The sequence below is a fragment of the Vidua chalybeata genome, chromosome 5, assembly GCF_026979565.1.
Source record: "Vidua chalybeata isolate OUT-0048 chromosome 5, bVidCha1 merged haplotype, whole genome shotgun sequence".
Lineage (NCBI taxonomy): Eukaryota > Metazoa > Chordata > Aves > Passeriformes > Viduidae > Vidua > Vidua chalybeata.
In genome coordinates, this window is record NC_071534.1 from 60,772,737 (window position 1) to 60,787,835 (window position 15,099).

The following is a 15,099-nucleotide window of genomic DNA, read 5'->3' on the forward strand; positions in this document are numbered from 1 at the left end:
CTAGATGAACACCAAGCTAAATGTGTGCAACATCTAGCAATAAAGAAATGTGAAATGGAAAAAACACCATGATGAAACAATAGAAAGACTTCTGTTTTGCATGGTATAAAAGACTTTCCAAGCACTGTAGAGTCCTAATTAACTCATGTCTGACTACCTATTCACTGAACCCTGAACAATTTAAGTGATTTCAGGGCGCCCTGACTTGAGATGTTTGGAAATGTCATATTGCAGGGAGACAGGTTTATGTCACCTTGTTAAACTCCATGGTTGTACAGCATTTAGAGAGCCCAAATGCCTATATACCACCTAGTCCTTTTAGAAGCCTGAAGAGTCTTAATGGTAACAAATTTATTTTGTGAGACATAGTTACCTATAGCCAACTATTACATGCCACCCTACTGTTCAGAAGCCTGGACTCCAGACTTTTCAAAGGGGGCTTTAAGTTATTTCTCTTATGGCTCAAGAGAGGGTTTTAATATCAGATTATGAGTTTGATAGGAGCTCTGTAACTCTTTGGCAAACAAAGAGGAAAATGTCAGTTTCGAATGTTGCTGAATGCTCATACATGGGTTTTGACAGCAGTTTTAAATCTAATATTTATGTCCTCCATGATTTGAAACTTTAGTTCTGTTTCCTTTCAAATAAGAGACAAACTCCCTCTTTCTGCCTGCCTTTTTTGATCCCTGGCTCTTGGATACCCAAGTCTCCCCTTACACTAGGAATAATTCTTAGTGTGAATGGGTGAAGCTTTCTGAATAACCACAAATAAGGTTGGTGTGAACTTTATTATTATGGGGAATTATTAAGTACACTAACTGGTGTGAGCATCACTGTGCTGCTCACTTGACAAGATGGAGCAACCAAGCAAGGCCACACAGACTCTCATGCAACAACACAGAAGCTCATAATTGACACTATAGGAGCCTCCTGTCCATTGTGCCTGGTTTTACCTCCAGCTGTGTACAACTGAAACAAAAGAGGGATGCAAACCACAGAAATGCAACAAACAGGAAAAAGGACTGAAGAGTCAAAGCAGAACTGCAGAGCATGAAAGATACAGAATTCTGCTGTGCCTGGATTTCAGATATCTGTCCTGCCAAAATATAAGAAAAATATGCAATAAAATGAGAAAAATAATGTAGCATAAGGAGACATGAAGAAGCTGGAGATAGGGCTAAATGGTGCATGAGGACTGAGAAAAATGAGTTGACAAGACAATGAAACTAGAGATGTCAGAGATGAGATGTATGGCTTTTGTGGAAGATGTGAAAAAAGGATGTAGCTCACAAAGTGACAAAATGACACAGATGTACACTGTCTATAAAAAAGCACATTTCACCCTCATTCTTCAAGAATTTAATGTTATTCTGTACCTTTGCAGCCCTCAGCTACAGGCTCTTTGTTTGACACTGGTTTCAATGAACATGCTGGCTTCTGGAGATATCATTCAAAGCAATAAGAGATGTGTTGATCATATCTCATGTCTAGCAAACACTACGTCCATGCTTAACAATCCCCCTGAGAGCAGTAAGGAACTTATCCCTTCCTTCTAAGACAGGAAGGGATAGAGATCTGCAAGCAGAGCTCTGCCAATCATTGTCCTCAGCATGAGGCAAGAATAAAACATAAGTTAGCATGAGCCTTATCTAAATAGACCTGTAAAATTGTTTCCAGTAGTGTCTGAATCTTCAAAGGCTGTGGGGACAGTGCTTCACATTGTCTGTGTTATGTCCCTTGTCTCTGGTGACAGATTCAACTCAATATGACTGTCACTGACAGTGTATGTGCCATGTTCTTCCCTACTCTGAGAATGGGCCTTGCAGCTTTATTCTTAATATTGCCATCACCAACTAGTTTCAGTGTTTTTCCCTGATGTTTAGGATTGCTTAAGAAATGGAATCCTGATGTGCTGAGACGTCTGCCAGTCTGGAAAAAGATAACAAAGGCACTAATAGTTCTCCAAACTTTTTTCATGGTTATTTTAATGCGTCCTTGTCTTATGGAGCACAGACATATATAGGTTTTCCAGAATTTGCCACTGTAGCTTGCTCTCTGCTCAGCTGCCAGAATTAAGTCAGTAATTAAATATATTAGATACATTCTATATATTTATATAAAACACATTGTCAGTATTTAATTCCAGTGTAGTGATGAGGTTCTCCCTTACAGCAGTCTCCTGTGAGGAGCTGCCACATATTTTTATCCATAAATTGCAGTAAAGTCTTGCCACAGTTAATTGTGGTGTTTGGCCTGACATATGATTTTATATGAAGCTGCCCTTATGGCTGTGGGTCTCCAACACTGGTTGAGAATAGTTTAACAACCACGTGGGCAGAGGATGCATGCAAATAATATTTCCTGTAGGCCTCTGGGTCCTTTGATGGGCATTTCCTTCCCATGTCCAGTGATAAATGAATCCAAGTTAAACTAAGATATATGCTTGGGCTTTCTGCAGAGTCTATGGGCTCAGATAAAAGTCTCAGTGCATGTGAAGGTGCCATGACAAGACCATGAAAGTTTAAACCTGCTTTTAAGGGAATAATTTGTTGAACCTCATGATTTAATGCTGTGTCTATCTAGGCTGGTAGAAAGGGATCCCTGAGTAGAAAACTGATGAACTTTGTATGACATCAACTCAGTGCTCTTACACCTTTCCAGTTCCCAGAACAATTCTGCAGAAATTCAAAGTAGAAAACTTCATCTGTCATGAAGTGCAATTAAAGACTATTTTAGATCTTGTACTCCTAAAACAGGGTGTTCCTTGGTGAATTTGTTCACAATAAAAACACAATGTGCCTAGCATGCCATCCCCAGTAGGAAGGGAGAACAGAATAATAATCCAATTATGATTGGAAATGGTGATAATGAACTTCATAAAATCTTCTTCTTTCTTACATCAATATTGACAAATCCAGAGAGTTTTGGCAGGGCCAGTGGAAGATCATCGCTTCTTCGGCTTGTTCTATGAGTCTGTTCTCTGTCTGCTCACAAGTCCCACCAAAGTTCATAAAAGCCTGAAGATCAAACTGAAATTTTCATAAGGATGTACTGATTTTGATGTCACTTTCTTAATCTTGTTTTATCATTGCTTTCTTGTTTAATTTCTTTTCGCTATTATTGGCATATTGTACTCCTTCCATACTTACCTTCCTCAATAATGGATCTACTTTTTTTCTTTTACAAGAGATAGCTCCATTCCAATTCTTTACATCTCTTTTCCTATAATCATAAGTTTTACTCTAATATCCTCTGCCTCTGTAATGCCTAACACTTTTACATGTATTTAGACCTAAGAACCTTTTGAATGTATGGTGATGGACCCTCAGATTTTTTTAACACATGTCCAAGTGGAATATAGCTATTGGGACTCATTCTAACACTGTGGTTTTGCAGTGCCCACTAATAGAGTAAACACACAGACTTTGACTTCCTCACCCAGAGCTGTTTTCAGTTTGAGTTTTCATTTCTTCAATTATACAATTTTATAAAACCACTAGTATAGCTTCAGCTCTATTTAAGGTAATTATTTTATTTATTTCTGTAAAATAGGGAGCTTTGTATCAATATGACTGAATCTCTATCAGGACTTTTGCTGGCTATATGTAGATTGAATACAAAATGTTATTTGTGGAATATGTTTGCTTATTACATCTAAGTGCCCTACAGGTAACATGTTTCATTATATGATCTATTTTTCACAACAACTTATCTGGTTTTATTTTTCTCTTCTTGGTTTTGTGACTGGGAATAGGGCTGGAGTTATGTGTATTGTTTCCTTTCATAAGCATGACCTCCACCTTGTGCTATCTGCTTCAATGTTTCTCTGTAAAGCTTCAGTTAAATTAAAGAAGGTTGTTCAAGGAGGAAGAAACAGCAAGCAAAACAATAATGGAGACAAGTAAGTCATCAGAATGACTCTTAGCTGGAAAGTATTCTGGTAAGATCCTACCACAAAAGCACGGTTTGCTATCCTCAGTGCTGAAAGCCTAGGCTCAGAGAATCATGTTTTTAAGGACAATGGTATCTAAAGCAAGAAGCATTGCCCTGATTTTTGCATGTTTTGCTGCAGAGATGCACTCTCTGTGAAACAGAGAGATACAGAGATGCAACAACCAGCCAAGAAGTGTGAATGAACCTGCATTGTTAACAGCTGATGTAAACGAAGGAAAGGAAATGTGGGTACAGAACTCTTCTTCCTTTGCCCACCTTCCTATGTAATATATTTCTTTCAACAATATTTCTTTTTCTTTTGCTTCTATTTTTTTCTATTTTTGTTTTGAAGCTATTTCTTGAGCTTCTGCTGTCCATCAGTCACAGGTCACTGAATATAAAAATCTTTCATGTTCCAAACCCATTTGTCAGGTTAAAATGTCTGTGAGGCAGGAGAATAAAAGAGAACACTCAGTGACAAGGATGCATGGTAGAATTGGTTCTAAAGAATGATGCTTTTAAAAGGGAGAAAAATCCCCAATTACAGCTATCTGGTCAGAATAACACTTATTATGTTAGGCTCTATGTTGTGGCCACTACAATGAAAAAGCTTTAAACCAAGATATTTTAGGAACTATTTTAGCAGTATTCATTAAAGCATATAGAACTTTTCCTAATGCAATTGAAAAAAACCACAATCCATATTCATGTTAAATATTTTCTATATTTTGGCTATTCACAGAGTGAATAATCTAACTTCATTCCTTAGTACTAGTTTGTTTAAATGGTGCACAGATTTGAATGTTCATTTTCTACCTAATACAGGCTATTATTTGAAATGAGCCCTCTTCAAAGGTGTTCTTTTATTTTTTCTGTATTCTTAGCCATATGTTTCCAAATATGTGGTTCCAGAGCTTATTAAAAGCACAGCTTTTTCTCTGTCTTTAATCACATTATAGCTACTAATGTACATCTTGCATATGGCTTCTCATTAAGAGCAGCAGACAATGATAATACTAAAATAAAGGAAAGAATGAAGACCAGAGAAGATATTCTAAAGCTAAAGTTCCAGCTGCAGCACAAAATCACCTGTATTTCACACAAAAAATGCAGTGGGAGTATATCTCCATTACCAGTTGCCTCCCTGACTGCCCCACTGGCCTTCCTGACACAGGAACTGCTTTTGTTGATGCTGCCAGCGCCAGGGGCTTGCACTCCATGATACAACTGAGGACTAACTGAATTTTGCAATTCTACCACGTGGCCAAGTTAAGAGTCATTTGAAACACAGCAAAACTCCTGAGCTATACACAGAAAGACAGTGCTCTTCCAGTAAGACATCAAATTTGATCAGATTGTTTAGGCTGTGAAACAGAATAAGTGCAACAACCATGACATTTGTAAAATCTGTTCTTACCACTGTACAGAACACAATTTTCATTTTCCATCTTTGAAATTAAATATTAGTTGATCATGACTGCACGAATTAGATACATAAACAACTTTTTATAATGACTCTTGGTAGTCTTGCCTATATTTTTTCCTTCTCCTTTTTCCGTACTCACAATTCTGCAAAGTATCAGCAGGCCTGGATGAATTTATACCTTGTCTTTATCACAACTGGACAGATTGAAGTCTCTATTTTTGATTAGGTTATTTTTCCTGTATAGACTGTGTGTTTGTGCTTTTTTTAAACCATGATCCCTACAAACAAGATTAAGATCAATAAACAAATTTAGCAAACAATACAAAGGCGACTTGCTTAAATTAGTGAAACACAGATAAGGGCTTTGGTTTCATAATTATCTAATACATGTCCTATAGTGATCACTTTGCTTTTGAGATTAGAGACCTAAAAGTTAATTCTGTAATTATTATCTAAGAAACACCAAACTTTGTCTGAGATTTTTAAGTTGCTTAGATAAGAGTGAAAATAATAATGACGAAAATTTATAATGTGGTAAAGGTATTATCAGCCAGAAGTAATAATTTATTTGTGAAGAAACTACAGGGGTCTACTATATGTATCAATTAATTTCTTGAATGCTTACAGAATGAGCTTATTTTATAAGAGGTATTTGGCATTATTTTAAAAAATCTGATCAGAGGTGAAAAAAGCGCTTTCTCTCTGACCCCATCACCCCAACACCAAATGTCGAAAAAAAATGTCACAATGTATTTTACTTACCCTCATCCTTCCATTTCTTACTGCTGGTCCATCTTCTGCTAGCCTCAACACATACAAATCCATTTTGTACTCCCTTCCTCCTCGGATACTAAACCCAAATCCTTTGGCTCCTTTCTCCAAATCAACAGTGAAATAATCAAAGTCCTGTACAAACAAATACAAATGAAAGAATTAACTATATGGGCATTGTGGTATGCATTCAAGAAAACTTTAAAATTGATCTCTTCAAATATGTATTGATCCACTTTGATATAAGCAAAGGTCCATAGAGAGGTCTGGAAAAGAGAAAGCTTGGGTTGTGCAGTCTACTGATTAGAGAATTAAACTGGAGGTTCTAGGAAACAGCCAACCCAAGCACTGCTCTAGATGCTAAGAAGCATCTTATAAGGTATGCACATGGGGATAGAGATTTGCTATTTAGATACTGAAATGCACAGTATTTTCATAAGGTTCTCTGGATCCCATTTAGGAATTTCACTATTTTTCTTGATATGGTTTACGGGTCTGGTTTTGAAAATATGGACATACAAACCACCTATACATGGTTCTAGCATATAGTGTTCAGAAGTTTACAGTCTCCTATCTAATACTTTTTGACCTCTGTTTTTCCTGCCTTTATGTAAGGAGAAAGGAAGGTCTTTTTCAAAGTCTGAACTTTCAGCTAAATCCTCAAACTTCAAACCTGTCAGTAAATATCTGTCATCAGAGGAATCTTGTCCAAGGTACCATAACTCTTCATCTAACTCATCATCTCTTTGAATTTGTCAGATCATGCTTGATGTCAAAGAAACTAGTTGCATGGGCTAGTTTCTACTCATCCAAACTCTTACCAACAGAAATTTAATTTTATAACTCAGGATTTTCATTCCTTTATTTATTTATTCCGATTAGATAAAATCTTAATTTTCAATAATGTAGAAATGCAGTCTGACCTAAGAACACCCACTGTTTGATCAATATGTCCCAAGAATGAAAAAAACTCCTCAGCTGATGACAACGCTTTTTATATTAGAATTTTTGTTTCAACTCTCCAGTACCTTAAAAATGGCATTCATTTAATATTACAGCCACACAATTATAAATGCAATGTTATTTTACAGATCACACAGTTATACATTAATATGAATGGCTTGGAAATAATTTCATCTACAGAGAAGTAGTAACTCAGAGTAAAAACCTTTAATGTGCCTTTTCCTTCCACAGTGGCATCTTCCTTACCAACACCCATGACCTGTCCCTACTGACCCTGCTGCCTTCTGTGTAGGAAGGAGTGCTCTGAGCGTGGCTGCCTGTACCTGGGGCTGCCTGTACTCGGACAGGGGGAACTGCCTGGTGTCGGGGGAGTGCTGCCTGTAGTCCATCAGCGGGGGCTGCCTGTAGTCGAGCGGCGGTGGCTGCTGGTAATCCATCACTGGGGGGTGCCGGTAGTCCAGCGGGGGCTGCCGGTAGTCCGTGGAGGATTGCCTGTAGTCTGTAAACGGGGGTTGCCGGATGTCAGGTTTCACATCCTGCCTGGCTTTTACTTCTGACCTGTAACTGAGGAAGGCACAATGGCTCAGTTTCAGACAGTAGCAGACCATTAGGAATATGCACTGCATGCAATGCTGAGGAGTGAAAGCCAGATGCTTGGCTGCAAAATTGCATGGAACAAATTTTCACAGAGAAGCAAAACTCTCAAGGGTAAATAGTCAAGGCATCCGAAAACAGTGAGTGCTTTTGAAACATGGGCATAAGCAATTTTCCCTCAGGTCATACTATGCAATTTTCCAGCTTGTATCAGTGACATCAGGAGTAGACTCAAAGGGACAGGAACAGAAAAAGCATCTTGATTCCCACTTTGCTTATAATGAAGATGAAACTACATGTGAAAACACCCATTATACTCACTACAAAATAATTCACTGAGTTTATAAAGTGTTTTTTTCCAAAATTAATATTTCTATTGAATAAGTGGAATATCAGTCCAGTGTATATCCCCTTTCATCGACATAAAATATTATTGTGAGCTTCTTAAGGTTAAAAAAGGATAAATTCTTTGTCTTAACTGTTACCTTTTTAATGAAAGGCAATCTTTGATATAACATCTGTTAATATAGTGTGCATTATTTTTATTGTACACTCCCTATGATGCTATCTGGACAAAAGCTATGTCAGTAAATTCATGTCAGTAGTTATGCACAGAAATAACACAAGGTGAAAAGAAAGTAAATTTGGTTATGAGGAATTAATAACAAGTAAAATATTGCTTTAGCTGGTAAATGGTTACAGGGAGATGGGTCCTAAAATTTGAAAGAAAATGTGACTTTCTAAGATACAGTGCCTAGTTATTTACTTTATTCAGAGTGGAATTTCCCTTAGCACATGGAAATCAGCACATAATGGCACTTCAGGGTGAAGTAAAGAACATTCCTTATGGCAAACTTCCCTACCTCAGCCATGTGGTGTGCTAAAGAGGCACAAAGAAAGTCCTGAACGCTTTTAGCAAGGTAATTCTGTAATAGTGGTTTAGGTTATATTTTAACAAAAATGTTCACAGAGTGGATATTCTTACACTCTTCCCTAGGTGCCAAAGGAAATATTTCTTTCCTGTACAGGAAATAGACATTTCAAATTCTGCTTTAATAATGGACTGGATGTTTTCAGTCTGTTCATGGACACATACAGATACAGATAAGCATATAGACTTTGAAAGTGATTTTGAAATGCACTTATTGATTACAAAAATTACACTCTGAAAAAATGACAGCAGTGTTTTTAGTTATGTTGATTTATATATAAAAAGGTAATCTGAATCTAAATGTTTCAAATTGTCTGATATGTTTCAAAATTTCATTAATTGATTAATGTAGTTGCTGTGAAATTATGGCTAATCTTCCTACACAATAGTTTTAATGATCTGAATGTCTAACCAGACACAAAAAAAATCAGAACTATTTTCCTTTGATGTTTCTGACAAGATTAAAATAGACTGATGCCACGATTAGTAAGACCTGCATGCATACATTCAAGTCTCTTTCTTTCTTTACTCAGTATTATGATCCTGTAAAAAGAAGATGGAGGACAAACTTACTGTGATACTGAGCCTTAATATTGGAAGTAAAAAAAAACTAGTTAATATTCCTAAGAGTTTTAAAATCTTATTTTGGTAAAGAAACAATGTACGAGGCTGTACAAACAAGCTGTAATCTAGTTTATGAAATCTAGTGGAAAATAATACTGAGCAAGAGTTGACCTTTTTCTGAAATAAGAATCACCTTTAGTCAGGTTCCCAATATATGGCCACAGCTGCATTTCAGAAGATGATGTTTTTATTCACAGATGGAGGTACTGTAATTTTTGCTGAATATGTAAATGGTGACATGAGCAATTAGAGCTTACACCTTTCAGTAAAGTTATTACAAAATTTCTTTCTGGAACTTTAATTAATACAGTTTTCTGCTCCCATCTGAAAATTCCCAATTTAACAGATATTTAATACTGACTTTCAATAGTATGAAATGACTTTTGTGAAAACTTTGTATTGAATTTTGTCAGAAACATATGTCTTCTAGGAGGGGATCGCTTTTGGAGAAAGTACCCAATGAAATATAAGGCAAAGTAATTTTCATAGTATGACTAATTGAAAGAAAATAATTCTGGGCAAATGAAAGTACTACATCTGTTAAGCAAGGAGAATTAGAGGATGTAGTGTCTGAATCATAAGTCAACTCAAGTCTTTCCAGAAGAGAAAAGTTACAATCCTGTTGCTAGCATCATTTGGGGAAGAGGATCTTGATGATATGTGTTGTTTACTGAAATTAGCATAAAGACAGTCAGTGCAATCAGCCTCGTTTAACAGGCTAAAAAATAATACAAAGACTAAATAGTGTTGATTGGAGGTCACAGAAACTTGTGTCATACCACAGCCTGTGTGTGCTTTTTATATAAACAGCATTTAATACAGCTGGCCAGAAAATTTTTGTCCCCCTACCATTCCATTTCCATTACAGATAAATTTGCTAATGTATATGCATAAATTACATATGAGAAATTGGCTGGTAAATGATACACCAGAGATTAAACCCACCGTAAAAAATATCTTCCTGACTCCAGACTAACATACAAGGAAAAACAAAAAAAAAAAGACCATTGAGAAAATGCAAAACCTGTTCTCGTGGCCCTGTGGCTGGAGGGGCTGTGGAGGTGGAGGCTGGGTCACGGGGCTGTGCTGGGCCACGGGGCTCTGCTGCGCCAGGGGACTCTGCTGGGCCATGGGGCTGTGCTGCTGGGCCATGGGGCTCTGCTTCTCCGAGCTGGGGGCCGAGGCTGGGCTGTTCAGCTCTGCATAATGGGGAGACAGAGATTAAAGACCTGTCACAGTACAGCATTTAATAAAGGGCAAAGGTACACAATAATAATTTTTGGTCACACGTTACGTCTGCAAATTTATGCTTTGTCGCTTTTACTCTCTCAGTTTATAATTAGATTTTAAGACATTTGAACCTAATGGTTTCCTTTTGATAGTTTGTGGGATCCAAAATCTTGGTGACCTCTATAATTCTGGTTCACACTGTCATTATTTAAAACACAATTGAACAAGGGAAATTACTTCCATGTTTCACATATTCTTTTAAAGCATAGAATTACTGATCACAGAATGACAGAATGATAGAATCATAGAGTCACAGAACAGCCTGGGTTGGAATGACACTTAAAGACTGTTTAGTCCAACGCCCCTGCAATGAACAGGGACATCTTCAACAAGACCAAGTTGCTCAGAGGCCTGTCCAACCTGGGCTTGAATTTTGACAGGAATGCCAGGATGGGGCATCACCACCTCTCTGGGCAACTTGATCTAGTGTTTCATTACCCTCATCATAAAAAAAGAAAAATCTCTTTTTTATATCTGTCTGAATCTACCCTTTTTTCGTTCAAAGCTGTAAGATCACTTGTACTATCACAACAGGCCCTGCTAAAAAGTCTATGGCCATATTTCTTATAAGCCCCCTTTAAGTACTGGAAGGTCAGAATAAGGTCTCCTTGGAGCCTTGTCTTCTCCAGACTGAACAACACCAATTCACTCAGCCTCTCCTCATAGAAGAGACGTTCCAGCCCTCTGATCATCTTCATGACCTTCCTTTGGACTGCTTCCAACAGGTCCAGAGGACCCCACAGCTGGATTCAGAACTCCAGGTTGGGTCTCATGAGAGCACAGTAGAGGGGCAGAATCACCTCCCTCAACCTGTTCATCCATTGAACAGTCCCCTCATCAAATTCATCTCTCTCCACTTCAGAGAGAAGGATGCTGTGGGGTACCATGTCAAAGGCCTTACAGAGGTCCAGATAGGTGAGATGTACAGCTCCTCCCTTGTCCATTGTTGTCCACTGATGTAGTTACTCTATTGTAGAAGGCCACTAGGTTAGTCAGGCAGGACTTATTCTTGGTAAAGCTGTGCTGGCTGTCCTGAATCACCTCCCTGTCCTTCACATGCCTTAGCACAACTACAAGATATTTGAAATGTTTTCCATTTAGAAAAAAAAATCATTTTGAGAGAATGAACATTTTACTGCTTTCTCCATTGTTTGGGATGACGGACCTGTCACAAAAGCTAAAACACTGGTGTCCTTACATTAGTTCCTGCTGTCTTTGAGCTCATCAAGAGTTTCCTGTCTTTAAATTTTTGGGAACTGTGAACAGTAAACCCAATCTCAATAAATTCTGAGTAACCATTTAAAACGATACTTTATTTCACTGTATTATGTCAAATAACTAAGGTTCCACATAGGAACAGTGCAGAAAAACAGAATCATTCTTTCCAAACAACACAAAATTCAAAAAGACAGAGAGATTGGCATAGGAAATATGGTTTTGTTTCTTTGCTATAAATAAAAGATGCCAATCTTCATTCAGGCTTCCTGCTGGACTTGGGGGGAGACACATTTGGTACTCAGCTCATATCAAATATATTTCTTCCAACACACTAGCACAGTCCTGTTCACCATTTACCTATTAGGAGTCATAAATGAGAAAGACTGTCTACAGGAGGACAGAGCACTGCAGAAGTTCCTGCATTATCAACAGCAAAGGCAAACATGTTTTTTCTATTCCTGCTTGCAACAGAAGGAGTGAGACCAGTGTGGCATGGTGCAAAACAAACAAAATGGACACACATATGGCTGAGCCTCCCTAACAGCAATAGCAACACATGATACAGATCTTACCTATTTTTACATTTAAATCTAGTTTTAATTTTTATGTGGTTTATTTTTAAACTTTTAATGTGTGGGTTTTCCCCTATGGGTGCATATTCTCTACTTATCTAATTTATGCTCACAATTATTATAAAATTTTGTCTACTTTATTGAAAATATTTTCAATTTAGGATTAATTGTCAAAAAAAAAGCTTGTATATTTGCACTTAAAACACTCCTCATACAGGCATAAGCAATACTTGCCTGTGTAATTACTATGCTTAAGGCTGCAATTGCCCATTTCGCATCTGTGAGTCTCTTTTGTATTGCAAGTTTTAGAGAGGAAGATTGGAAATGTTGTCCCTCATTTCTACATTACTCTCATAACTATGGATGAACTGGTCAAATCATGAGCTGCTTCTAAAACTGCTTTGCATTTATATGGTATTTTTTACCTGAAAGTATATTACAGAGGTATTAGATTTTTTACCAATTTTTCTAAGCTGAGAAGCTAATATCAGAAGGCAAATGAGGTGTCCAATGTCACACAGTCACACAGGGAAGCTGTGCCTTGGCACAGATAATTTCTCACCACTAGCACCTGAGAACATCTTGTAGTACTGCAACTCAGCTGCATTTCTTCTTTTTCTATAATTTAATGTATCCATCTCTAACATTAAACTATTAATGATGTAATTTAACCTGGATACCAGAGAAGCTTAAACAAACTTAACAGACTGTATGAAGTATCACACTTGTTTTAGATGCCTGCACAGCTGACCTCCAGTAATTACACGAGTGCTAATTGATGTGAATTCTAAATTTGTGTACGTTTGTGTTTTTCCCTTTACTGAATTCATTTAACAAAGTAGATGAGTTCCTTCAGTTGCAGTCTGTGATCAGTGTCAGGCTATTTCCCTGTCCTCTTGCTGGATGCAGCAGCATAAGGTGAAGGTCATCTAACTGGGCCATGGATCATTAAGTAATTCCATTACTTTCTGTGTGTCATTCCCAGCTCTACTGGTATTTGTTGCTGAGATATAAAGACATGGTCTCATTAATGTGGTACAATTCATGCAGCAGTACAGCACATTGTTAAACTAAAAAAAGCCCTGAAATCAACGCCAAACCTCAAGGAACCAACATCAAAAGATCTTCACTGATTAGATGTGGAGCAATGACCAGAATAATGAGTCTATCCCCTTATTCTCACCCTAGAAATGAGATAATTCAGGGTTCAGTTATTTCCTGCCTTGTGCATTTACAGTGATGTATCACTATGTGATAGTGATGGAGGAAACTGCCAAATCTGAACTCTTCCTTCACATCACTTTTTGTCACACGTAGCTGGTAGCTGAACATGCCTGGTGACAGCCATTGCAGTCTCTTGTGAATCACGTTGTCAAACTTTGGCTTGGCTTATAGCAAGGTATAAGGGAACGAACTCAAAACTTGGCTCTCTTGTAGAGTGCTTTTCCATGTAGAAGACAATTCTTGCAAAAGACTGTAACATCCTCTTTCTCTCTCTCGCTGGTTTCTCCAGGTTTGCTTTCAATACCCCTTTCATAACTTGAAACCTTTTCAAGAATTCAGATCCTATCTGAGCTAGTTCTAAGCTCATAATTCTGGTGTGCTGCACATTACAGCGGAGGAAGGAGAACAAAAGATGCTCTTTCAAGTGGTGACATAATTTAAGCTAATTAGAGGCTACTTAAAATTTTCTTCCTGTCTTTAAGGGCCATTGACTTACCCTCCTGAGGAATGATGCGAAGAGTTACACTGAGACCTGCATCTTTAATTAGCTTCACAATATCTGCATGAGGCATGTTAATAATAGACTGGCCATTCACAGCTAAGATCCGGTCTCCAACTTTAAGTTTTGCACAGCGATCCGCAGGGCTTCCATCAATTATCCGCCCTATTTTATGGGGTACAGCTAGACAAGAGACAATAGACACAGTTAACGTGTGCTGAAACAAGTGGTGATGTTCACAAATGAAAGAAAATGAGTTCATTTTAGAAGGAAGTTCTATATGAATTAAAAAACAGCTTGTGTAAAAGCATATAAGAATATAAATTCTTATGCAATGTCATTTGCAGTAACACAGTGCTGTGTTTTTTCACTAAAAATTCAGAATCCAGATGCATATATACACATGGCCTATACATATGAAGTCCAAAATAAGTTTATAATTCAGCTATTTTTCAAACCTAATAATCAGATCAGGAAAACAATAAGGCATGAAAACAGGGAAAGGGGATAAATTTATACAATATGTAGCAGTCATAAATTATCTCCCACCTCCTAGTTTACAGAATTTCTTTGTTTGTATTTTGCAATAGAGGCACCAAAAATATTATTTATTTTATATACAAAAAATTGTTACTGAAAATGCCCAGGGTACATGAAATTTTTCTCCTCCATTCAAATATGTTTTTGATAAGTAGAAATAATACTGAAGATTTATTGAGATGTGCAGCTCTCTAATTAGGTATTAAGAATAAATAAATAGAATTTAATTGACAGTTTGCTGTGAGTACATAGACATGTACTATGTACTACATCAAAACATCTCAGCCCTCTTCTCAAAACATTGCAGAATAAAGCTTCTCCTTTTGCTCTTCTCTGTGGTTCTTCACCTTTCTGTTTACTCCATCCACGCTCTTGTTCTATCTCTTCCTTCATTTTCCATTGAATTTTATAAATATTGTATTTGATTTTTTGACCAGTGTTTCTACTCTATTACCTTCTGGTTTTTAACAAAATGCACATGCTATAGCTGAGTATTTTCTCTAGGCTCCCCAAA

General features: G+C 37.3%; 1 protein-coding gene across 1 annotated transcript in view; it reads right to left on the reverse strand.

Moving 5' to 3' along the window:
• Positions 1–15,099, reverse strand: part of MAGI2 (membrane associated guanylate kinase, WW and PDZ domain containing 2) — a 700,150-nt gene that overhangs the window by 34,443 nt on the left and 650,608 nt on the right. Inside the window, exons 18-21 of the mRNA XM_053942436.1 lie at positions 14,043–14,228; positions 10,267–10,441; positions 7,417–7,657; positions 6,122–6,265 (exon numbers count right to left, since the gene is read on the reverse strand). Coding sequence (XP_053798411.1) covers positions 6,122–6,265; positions 7,417–7,657; positions 10,267–10,441; positions 14,043–14,228 — 746 coding nt within the window. The remainder of the gene's footprint in view (positions 1–6,121; positions 6,266–7,416; positions 7,658–10,266; positions 10,442–14,042; positions 14,229–15,099) is intronic.